Source organism: Paralichthys olivaceus, chromosome 3, assembly GCF_024713975.1.
Source record: "Paralichthys olivaceus isolate ysfri-2021 chromosome 3, ASM2471397v2, whole genome shotgun sequence".
Taxonomy (NCBI): Eukaryota; Metazoa; Chordata; class Actinopteri; order Pleuronectiformes; family Paralichthyidae; genus Paralichthys; species Paralichthys olivaceus.
Genome location: NC_091095.1, coordinates 23,531,041 through 23,542,554, shown reverse-complemented (window position 1 = coordinate 23,542,554; position 11,514 = coordinate 23,531,041). Strand labels below are relative to the sequence as shown.

Sequence of the window (11,514 nt, the reverse complement as noted above, 5' to 3'; positions counted from 1 at the left end):
GCAGTAGGCAAGCAACTTTATTGCGCATTACCGCCACCAATTGGTGTGGAGGTTTATCGAGTTATCTTACAATACAATGTCTAAATATTAAAAATAATCATAATAAAAATTATTATTTCTTCTTCTTCTACATCTTCTTCCTGTCTGGAAAACAGGCAGTTTATCAATTATGCTATGGTTCTTTACCCTTAAGCCTGTTTAATATCTGACTTAAAGGTACAGTGCGTAGAATTTAGTGACATCTAGTGGTAAAGTTGCATGTTGCAGCTGAATACCCCTCACCTCACCCTCTCTTCCCAATCATGAAAGAGAACCTGTGGAAGCCTTAAGTTGTCATAAGAACTCAAAAGGTGTTTAGTTTGTCCAGTCTGGACTACTGTTAAAAACGTGGCGGCCTCCATAGAAAGGACCCCCTTGATGTAAATATAAAGTATTTGAATATAAAGGACCTGTTTTAGGGTAAAGAAAAAGAGACTCATACAATTTAAATGAAACACACTAGTGAAAACATCATGAGGATTATTTTACATTCAATCTGTGCCAATAGATAATTTTCTCCTAAATCTTACACACTGAACCTTTAAATCAAGACAAATATTTCACATGTTTAAATATAAAGACAATTTATAATCATCATTACATGTGTGCTCAGCTACTGTTGTATCTTTGTCCATTCTGCCCTTGCAGCTGTTATTCTAGTTGAAACTAGCACATGATTCTGTTTTCTGTTTTCACTATAAGATAGAGTCCATGTGCACCACCTACATGTTAAATATTTACTCTTGTTTTTAAGTTTGAAGAATTGATCACCAGTTACTTCAATTCTATTAGAACACAATGCTTCATTTTTTGAATCATTGCAGAAAGCAGGAGTAATCATTCCATGCAACAAATCACCGGCACCTATTTTTCATGTTAAGAAAAATTATAAAGGTCAACCCACTGAGTGTTGTTTTGTTCAAGACCTACAAGTGGTGAACACAGCCATTCAACCAAGGGCTCCAACTGTTCCTAATCCATACACTATCCTGTCACAGGTTTCGCCTGATTCCTGGCTTATGCCTTTTTCAGCGTTCTTGTTCAATCAATCAAATTTTATTTGTAGAGCCCATATTCACAAATCGAAATTTGTCTCATAGGGCTTTAACAAGATGTAATATCTGCCATCAACCCTCAATAAAAGTAAGGAAAAACAGAAACAAAAAGAACGTAGAAACCTCAGAGGGAGCCACATGTGAGAGATCCCTCTCCCAGGACAGACGTGCAATAGATGCCACAATAACACTATTTACAGCATAAACAAATTGAAAAAATTATTGTCAATAATGGCAGGGTATCTGAGTAGACATATGGTATATCAAGCAGTCTCGTTGTAATCGTAGTCATCATAGTCCACAAGCAGCAGCCACCACGATCAGGATACACCATCACAATCCATCATCATGACTGCCACGTTGATGATGGTCCACCATTACGGTCAAATGCCAGCACGATACAGGATCCGCCATTACTATCGTGATCAGCCAACACGATACATCTCTGATTTGAGATCCATCATCGTAATCCACAATGTGGCTGAAGCCATGGCCCTGGATCTATGAATGATAAGGCATAGGGACTCCGGGGAAGAAGTAACATGTATTAATGAAACATTTTTTTGATGTGAAGAGGCAGAAGGGCAAAGAGAAGCTCCATGTGTCATGTGTCCGCCGAAATTCTAGACCTATAGCAGCATAACCAAGAGCAGATCTAAGACAAGCCTGGACCAGCTCTAACTATAAGCTTCATCACAAAGGAAGGTTTTAAGCCTACTCTTAAACATAGAGAGGGTGTCTGCCTCCCAGTCTAAAACTGGGAGATGATTCCACAGGAGAGGAGCTTGATAGCTGAAAGCTCTGGCTCCTACTCTACTAAGGGACAAGTAAGCCTGAATTCTGGAAAAGCAGTGCTCTAGTGGGGCGATATGGTACTATGAGCTCTTTAAGGTATGATGGTGCCATATTATTAAGGGCCTTGTAGGCGAGGAGGAGAATTTTTGATTATATTCTCGATTTCACTTCAAGCCAGTGTAGTGAAGCTAATACAGGAGAAATGTAATTTATTTTCCTGGGTCTTGTCAGGACACATGCTGCAGCATTTTGGATAAGCTGCAGAGTCTTTGACAACTTACTGCTGGAGCCTGATGATAAGGAATTACAATAATCAATTGTTTATGTGACAATGCATGGACTAGAGGGCAAATCCCACTCAACCAAATGTATTAAGGCTATACAGAACATACTAAGACCACTGACTAAGAAACAAGTACTGTTCTTTTTAGGAATGTGCTCCTATTGTAGAACATTTATTACTAATTATGCTGTGATAGAAGCACCAATCAGTGCTATTGTTCATGGCAAAGGCCTGCAATCTCATGACAAAGTGACATGCACATCCAGCACAGAACAAGCACTTTAGACTTTAGGGCTTCCTTACCCTATGAGAACATTCACACAGACTGTGGATAAAAGAAACAGGTGCATGAATTATGTCTTGCTCCAACATGCAATGTAGCTTATTTATCTGCTAAAGTCAACCATGTTGCTGCTGGCCTACCATGGTGCCTTTGTGCAGTAGCAGCAGCTGAAAAGGCAGTTATGGCCTCCAGGGACATAGTAGGCTACTCTGACCAGACTCTCCTTGTCCCACACGCTGTTTCTATGATCTTACTAGAACAGAAAACATCTTACCTCTCAACTGCTAGATGAGTGATATTAAAACACTTTGCAACTTGACATGCCTAACATCACTGAGAAATGATGTAATGTTTTGAATCCTGCTACTCTTTTGTATGTTTCAGGAGATGGAGAGGAGCATAACTGTGTTGCTGTGCTTGATGAACTTTGCTCCCGTGTAATGATCTGTCTGAATTACCATTGTCTAACCCTGAGCTAGTGCTGTTTGTAGATGGTTCAGTGTCTCACAACCCCACCACTGGTCAAAATAAAGTAGGTTAGAGACAGTGAGATCTATGCCAATTCCATGCCATTTCTATGCTCAAGATGTTGAGCTGGTGGCACTAACTAATCCAGTAAGGTTGCAAAAGACATAACTGTTACTATTTATATAGACTCAAGATAAGCATTTGGTGTAATGCATGGTTTTGGTGCTCTGTGGAAACAAGAAAACTTATTTCTATGAAAATGTCTGAAAATATTGCAAGGCTTTGTCCTCCACCCTATCTCTGATCCATACACAGGTGAAGGACACGCCAGCTGACCAACCCCCCAACCCCACATATAAACCAGATGATTTTGTGGTGATGTGCGTAGGAAGCACTGGAATTCCAAAAGGTAGGACTGACCTTTCCAGATGCACCCTACCATGCACACTGCCATCAAAATCACTGCGAGAGCAACTTGGGTTCATGTCAGCCACTAAGGGTATCAGAACCAAGAGATGGAGGACCCAAGAATGCACCGTTCAACAGGCAGAGTAGCAAATACGGTGGTTTATTACAGTCCAGTTCTGAACAAGGGTAGTCCAAAACAAGGTACCCAAGGTAGCAGGCAAAGAGAATCACGGCAGGAAAAACAGGCAATGGTCATACACAGGAAAACTCACAAACGACCTTTTCCCTCTTTTCATGAACTGGTAACACAACTGGTCTAATAATGCTAGGCTATGCACAGGACTGTTTAAATTATATTAATGTGATGTTCAATAAGTTTGATTTGTGTTGTGATGATATGGATATAAGTTATTTGAAAGCTAATGTTAGTTCAGCCAGACAACTCACCTTCAAATGTTTATTGCAACAGAAGAACAGGTTTGTATTTGGCGTCTAGGTGCTTAATCACTCCCCTGATATGATTACACAGATATGATGGGAGTGATGAGCAAATACTTGTAACCCCCCAAAACTGCACAGATTCAGAGCCTGATGTTATGGATCATTATCTTATAAGTGTGCGCCATTCGCTGACGCAGTGTGGCCATTCTCTAGACGCATTGGCCTGCAGGAGAATATACTACTTAGTAAGGTTCCCCTCAAAGGCACCCTGGCTGTGGGGGAGTATACGTAGTAAACTTGGATTCCCACAACCACATGGCAACAAATGAACCAATATTGAACACTTAAAACTCAGCAAACCAGCTGATATGCAACAACATCATACGGCTGCAAAGCACATACATATTATTCAATCAAATGTTTTACTTGTATAGCACATATTCACAAAAGATGATTAGTTTCTGATGCTTGATGAGTTCGATACAAAAAAACATAGAAACCTCAGAGAGAGCTATGAGGGATCCCTCTCCCAGGACGGATGGGAGTGCAATAAATACTGCGACAAGGGTGCAGTGGAGCTCTTCATTCACCTTGTGTCGTCACCCACCGAGCACCCTTGACCACCCGCAGCCCCCACAAAATGCTCATCACCTCACGCCAGAGCCTGACGCACGCAGAGACAGGAGTTTGTCCACCGGCAGCCATGCCCAGCTCATGTGGGGCCCAACAGGAGGTGCCCGTTCCGGGTGGAACATGTGTAAGTGTGAGGAGGTTGAAAGGAAAACCTGCACCAGAAGATGGGTTTTACAAAAGCGCCTGTTCTTTGGGTGACAAAGGCACTGTAACATGTTGTGACTGCCCCAGCCGCGGGTCAAGGGGGGTCCCCAAGATCCGGCATGCAACAATGGAATTAGGCAGCGGAGAGTACATATTAAAGCATCAAGGGTGTAGCAACTGATGATGTTTGACAATCAATATTCCTTCTTGTTGTGACATAGCATGATAACCCAAAGTCTTGACAAGTTCCATCAGTCTTTGAGTGATTGGAAATGCTGTGTACATGTGTTCCTCTAAGGTTAGAGGGTAAGGTCATGCGGAGGATTAAATGAGAATAACCTTGGCAGATTTCTGGTAAGACTGCTTCCATCACTGTATCAATGAGACACATGTGAGACACTCTGACTCACCTTGCCAACAAATTAGTAATAAGGATATAGAAAGCTAACTAAATGTTTGATGCAACTGTAATTATTGAGGATCTATAGATTTATAGACCAAGGGGTAGAGAGTATCGGGTTTGGTTGGCCAGACCTGAATGAAGAAGCCCCCAAAACCAATAGATGGGGCTGGATCACAAAACTGACAATAAGCAGACTCACTTATAGTGACAATGGCCGCAACAAACCGGGATTTAATATCTGCTCTGATGCTAAACAACTTGTCAGACAAATACTTTACTATCTAGGCTTATACTGAGATATTCCAAATTGTGTAAGGGCATGGAGATTGCTCTCTAAGAGGTACAAGGCTTTTAACAAGTTGAAGAGAAACTAACTTAGCACATCTGAGAGGGTGATGAAGAAGCAAGGCCACTCTGGCAACCGTATGTGAACAATATTTATACCAAATATGTATAAATGTCCTCTAGCCATGCCTGTACTGTTGAAATCCTACCCAGTAGCACTGCTTACTGCTGTGTATGATGCTCAGCTTGTCCACCATGTAGTCCAAATCAGAAACTTTTTTATAAAAAATGTTTAGCTCTGCTAGGTCCGTAATTGGTCGGTTTATTCTGTCATGGTGTGTCACGGTTAGAGGAGCGGTTGGACCAAAAATGCAGAACAGGGCACAGAGATCATGCAAAAGCCAAATTGCATTAACTGACAAAGACCAAGGCAATCACAGAGATTAAAATACACACTGAACCAATGACAAACTAGAGACAGGTGGCACAGGACAAACAGGTGACACTAACAAAGGCAGGAAGTCAAGGTAGAAAACACACAAGGAGCAGAAACTACAAATTAAAACAGGAAATCCAAGTGGAACACAGAATGAAACAGTGGGACACAAAAAGAAACATTGAGTTGGACACATCTCATCATCTCAATGTAAAAATATGCTTAATTTAATATGATTGAAGTCATAACTTACTGTTGACAGGAAAATACAAGCAACAAAAATAAAAAATAAAAAAAGTTATTTTGATAGAATGCATCATGACCCCTCAGATGTGTAGCATTTTAAAGAAGGCAGTTCTCAGTATGATGAAATGTTAAATTAGCCAACCACAAGCTGAAAGTGATGACCTCGCTCACCTTTGCTGTACTGTAAAATTCCTTTTTATTTTCTTATTTTAATAAGCACTTGTTTATTAACGGAGTGTCTTTCCCTCTAAGACTGTGAAAATGTCCTCTAAAGACTTGTGGACACACTGAATGAATTCATGGATCTTGCCAGCTGGGGTGCTGGACACACAGCAGCTGATCCAGTCGTTGTGGACACTGTAGGCAATGCCAAACCCATCAGGCACCACCGGGGCAAAGCCCATAAGGCCCAAAGTTGGACTGACAAGGGAGCTGGTGGTAATGGTGTTTTTCTGCAAGGGGATGTTTGCAGGGCTAGTGTACAGGCCTGGCAGGGCTTGGCCCTTTGAGATGGCCAGGTATCGCAAGGCAAATAGATGTCGGCCAAAACCTTGTCCTGGTGAGAGAAATGGAGGAGGCAGTTAGTGCAGCAGCTCAGAGTTTACATGTAAGTTGACACTTATGCTGTGGTGTCAGTTTCAATACATATAGTATAAGTATATGTATATCCAGTTTCAATGTGTAAGTTTAAATAAAATTTTGTTGTGTTATTTTGTACACTGACAATTAAAGCCTTCATAGCACCTCTCCGGCTAGATAACATCAAGAAGTAAAACAATTTTTAACTATGAAATGTTTGAAGATATGAAACCAAATGTTCAGGGTTTTTAAATAAGTATATACTAAATTGGGACAATCAAAATGTCACCTCATTTGTAAATTTGTGTTGTGTGATCAACATATGTAGAAATGTCTCATACACACCCATAGCTGCTTCCTTGATGAGCTGCCCATGATATTTGGAGCATTCCTGGAGCATGGCTTGTAGTTGCTCCACACTGTGTTGTCCCGGCTGACAAACAAAGGCGTGCGAACACTGTTTTGTGTGTAAGGTAACTGGTCGGATCGCCTCTGTGCGGCCATGCTTGAATGCTGCGGTGCTACACAACTCATATGTGGACACTGTCTGTCCATGCTGCCTCAGGAAGCCCATCTGAAAAGCCAGCTGGGTTATAGCATCTGGACTCAACTTGCTCTTCTTTATCTGATTCTTCCCACCCTTCTTGAACTCCACGAGGCCAAAGGTGAGAGTGGAAACTGCTGAGTCAAACTTCTCCTTTGCTTTTATGATTCCATTTTCCAGCTCACTGTTCATCCTAAAGTCCAGTCTGTGCACAGCAGAGGCTGAATCTACAGCAGCAGCAACAGAGCCTGGGTGCACCAGTGGCTTTTCTGTGGTGTCTTTGAAGATCTCATTCTGAAAGCGGAGCACAGCTAAGCCATCGCCCCATGAGTGTTCAAAATTAATGGCTGCCTGACCATCCTTGGTGAGAATTATGCTGAAGGACTTGTCGTACCAGCGGTTGAAGCCATCACCATGCAGCATGTTGTGGGAGATGTCAATATGGTCTCGCATGGTCTCATCATCCAGGCAGAGACAGAAAATAGCACTGTCAATAAGATTTAATTTCTCTGCATTTCCAGCAGCTATCAGTCTTTCCCTTAGCCCGGCCCACACATCCCTGTTCTCACTAGTCAGCACCCCAAGAGGAAAGGTGGGCGCTGGTGTCGGATCAGACAAAATGTACTGTAAGTGGGACTGGATCTCTGCAGGCTTCACTAAATTCCCATCTCTGTCTACGATGTCAAACACATACATGTTGCCTTTTCTCATAATTAAGAGATGTCGCCCTTTTTCATTAGTGAAGAGCTTATCTCTTCCACATTTCGGAATCCGAGTTGAGTTAAAGAAGTGAAGGTACTGAGACATGTCCTGGGGGATAGCATTCACCATGTAGGCTCCATACCAAGATAGAGAGGATGGGACCCAGCGGATTAACTTTTTGAATCTGTCTGTGTCACTCTTTGCTGGGTTTAGATGAAAAACTTCTGGCTCCAGTAATCCAGCTCGAAGTGTTTTCATGAAGCGAACGGCTGAGCACACCATATTAGTTGCCCGTATAAGCTGGTCATTGTACTTTGTGTTAGGGTCCAGTTTGAAGGATATGAAGGGGTTGAAGTTCAGCACCAGAGACTCACGAGCAGACAGGTACATATCACGCCATGGTCCTGAAATAAAAGTAAGTCAACCAGTTGCATTAGTAATTGTATAGATTTGACATGTTCAACTTCAGGCTGAAGACTGTCAAGAAAGGCGTCACCTGAGATGTAGCTTGTATGCTTATTTATTTTATCCTGGGCTACCAATTCCTCATGCAGCTTTTTCCCCACACCACTCTGGAAATCCTGTGCAAGTTTCTCTATTGTTCTGAGGGCACACAAGAAAAAGAGTTTTGCAAGATCTTAACTGTTAATATTGTCCATGAATGAAATGAACAGACTGAGTGTCTCACTACACATACCTGAACTGGTCATCATCCAACAGAGGCCGCTGGGCAGCTAAATACCTCCTCATGGTATCCTCCAGCTTTGGTATGGGTAACCTGAACAATTGTCAAAATAATCAAGGAGACAATTCAGCCTTTCAACAGCTCAGTAAATATTACAGTATACAAAAAGACTGGCCACACTCCTGGTGAATATCACATAAAAAAGTTAATTAGAAATATTTTCCATTTAATACAATGTTTCTTAGCCAAACAAGCCCAATTAGAGATATATATTTGGCTGATTAAACTGCAATAAAATCTGTCAGACCATAATTTAACAACCTTAGTTTTCTCATTATCAGACTACATGACATTAATAAAAAACTCATTTTGTAGATGACTACCTTATAGTGCTGTAGCTAAATTTAAGGAAATTATTACAATTACATTTAACTCACTCTTTAAAAACTTGATAGCTCTGTACACTCATTACGATTAACATTAGACCCCAAACCCCTAAAATCACCTATCCTGGAAAGATAGTGGTTGAGCATATAAGAATGCCCCCCACAAAGCAAGAGCTGCAAACTGTTCCATATTAATAGGGAAATAAAAAAAGGTTTCTGTTCAGCACTATGGCCAGGCTAACAGAGAGTCCCTCCTCCATTGAACCCAGTATTCATCCATCCCTAACCAGCAATGTCTTTATAAATGATACAATTCTTACTAATAATACAATCTAATCTCCTGCCCTCAGTTGACACTATCAAGCATAGAAATCTCAGGAATCCTATTAATTGTTTAGACAGCTTCTCTCTGATCACCCTTGATCAGCTAACAACAATAATCTCATCGTCTAAATCCAGAACTTGTATCTTAGATCCTATTCCTACAAAGTTGCTTAAAGAAATTCTGCCCCTAATAAATAGTACTTTACTTACTTTAATCAATCTATCGTTATCATCAGGATTATGTACCACGGCCCTTTAAAGGTTCAGTGTGTAAGATTTAGGTGAAAGGGAACTATTGTCAGAAATTTAATGCAGAATAATCCTCATGATGTTTACACTAGTTCATTTCATCTAAATTGTATGAATTGTAGTTTTCTTTACCCCAGAAAAGACCCTTTATATTCAAATACTTTATATTTAAATCGAGGGGACCCTCTCTACTTTTCACATCGATTCCAATTTGTGCAAATTAATGAGTCATCTTCACGCACAAGAGTTAATCACTGTGTGGCTCCTCTCCTGTGGAATTATCTTCCAGTTTCAGTTCGGGAGGCAGACACCCCCTCTATGTTTAAGAGTCGACTTAAAACTTCCTTTGTGATAAACCTTATAGGTAGAACTGTTTCAGTTGGCCCAGCTCGTAGTTATGCTGCTATAGGTCTAGAATGCATTTATTTCCTTCTCTCCTTATTCATCACATAAATGTCTCATCAATTCATGTTATTGTGACTTCTCCAGAGTCCTTGTGCTTTATCATTTTCAGATCACTGCTGTGGCCACATTGTGTATCGTGATGGTGGATCGTGAATCAGAGATCGTGATGGCATCTTAATGGTGGATCAGTGGTTCATGATCATGATAGTAAATTGTGCGTCATGACTGGGATGGTGCATGGTAGATCGTGATCATGGATGATGATCGAGGTAGCAGCTGATCATGTATAACGAACACAACTTCTTTTGGCCTCTTGAATGTGATATCTCAAGATTGCTTGAAGGAATTTCTTCAGCTTTTGATCAGTTGTCACTTGGACTCAAAGATAAAGTGATTATGTGTCAGTTGCCAAAGGTAAAGGTTACAGTGACATTTATATAAATCTGTAAAAAATATATGTAGAAATATGTTCACAGAAACTGCACTGGAAATTAGAAATTCGTTTTTTTCCTGATCAAAACAAAATTTAAAAGACGTATAAAAATCATGAAAATGTCCTTAGACTCCTACACTTAACTACACTCACTTGATATTTTCAAGGCAGATAAGATTCAAATTAGACCAAAGTTATATTGATACTACAATATTATGTTGAAGTCATATTGGGAAAAGGGTTTGAGCAAATTCATAGTGAGCTCCTTACCTTGGTAAACTCTTCTGGTAATGCATCGATGGCACCACACTTTGGTGCAGGTACTCAGATGGACACGCTTCTTTCCTGCTGTAGTTTCGCTTCTTGACTCCCAGTACTGCGGTCCCTAAGTGAACTAGACCTCTGCTTTTTCTCAGGGAGGCGACACATTGCATTGAAAGCAGACTGGCCATATTGAAAGTGAATTCCGGGTGTTTGCAGTTGAAGTTGGTGGAAATAAGCTGTGTGACCGCTGTCACCACAGGTACACAGAGATGTTCAGAGGTGTGGAGCTTTTAAGGACCCTCCAGCAGGGGCAGAGCTTGGGTGTGATCCTTTATCTGCAGACACGTTTATGTTGTCAATAGCCCCAAATCCATTCCCAGTCACATAATTTCCTTAAACACACATGCGATTAGCAGTTACATAATTTCCTTTTTCATTTTTATTGACATGTGGTGCTCAGTGGCTGCACACAGTGGCACAATGTTACCGCAGAGCGCATAGCTAAGACACACACAGAAAAGTAATGTGTGACGACAGCTTTAACAATCTTTTCATTGGGCAGTGTTTATATATGTATATATATATATATATATATATTAGAGCACACAGAGTGTGTTTACCGAAAATGTTGTTCAGGTTGGTCAGGGTATATTAAAGAAGCCCAACATTGTTAGTTTGCAAAACACTATTGAATGCAGAACCCTTTTGGTTAGCCAGTGTAATATTTAACAAATGTGATGATGCCTATGATGGTTAGTTCCTGTGACAACCTGCCTTTGCCAAAATTGCTTTGTAGGCTATATAAAGCAAAAAATTGTAATTTATTCAGGAATTTAAAAATATAGAGAACAAAGGTTCAGATTTAGGGCTTGTTTTTGTACTGTAAATTACAAATTTGAAATGCACATACACATTGAAAAGGTTTAGTTTAGTTTTAATTGTATTTATGTTTTTGTTAAAGAAAATATGTCAACCATTTAGAGTAAATGGTTTGGAATTCAGTTAATGTAAGGTAATACTTTCA

General features: G+C 40.5%; 1 protein-coding gene across 1 annotated transcript; it reads right to left on the bottom strand.

Moving 5' to 3' along the window:
- Positions 1-3,475: 3,475 nt before the first annotated feature.
- Positions 3,476-10,741, bottom strand: LOC109625820 (carnitine O-palmitoyltransferase 2, mitochondrial). Its single transcript, XM_020081333.2, has 5 exons — positions 10,497-10,741; positions 8,442-8,522; positions 8,241-8,347; positions 6,844-8,148; positions 3,476-6,475 (listed from the first exon to the last, which is right to left on the bottom strand). The coding sequence occupies exons 1-5, from the start codon at positions 10,676-10,678 to the stop codon at positions 6,147-6,149; spliced, it is 2,004 nt and encodes a 667-aa protein (XP_019936892.2). The 5' UTR covers positions 10,679-10,741; the 3' UTR covers positions 3,476-6,146.
- Between the last annotated feature and the right edge of the window lie 773 nt (positions 10,742-11,514).

What these genes read in the sequence shown, in the direction of transcription:
- LOC109625820 (XM_020081333.2), bottom strand. Translation starts at nt 10,678, where the DNA reads ATGGCCAGTCTGCTTTCAATGCAATGTGTCGCCTCCCTGAGAAAAAGC. An exon ending in TACCAGAAGAGTTTACCAAG is followed by an intron (nt 8,523 to 10,496) that starts GTAAGGAGCTCA and finishes ACAATTGTTCAG; the next exon opens with GTTACCCATACCAAAGCTGG. An exon ending in TTGGATGATGACCAGTTCAG is followed by an intron (nt 8,348 to 8,441) that starts GTATGTGTAGTG and finishes GTGTGCCCTCAG; the next exon opens with AACAATAGAGAAACTTGCAC.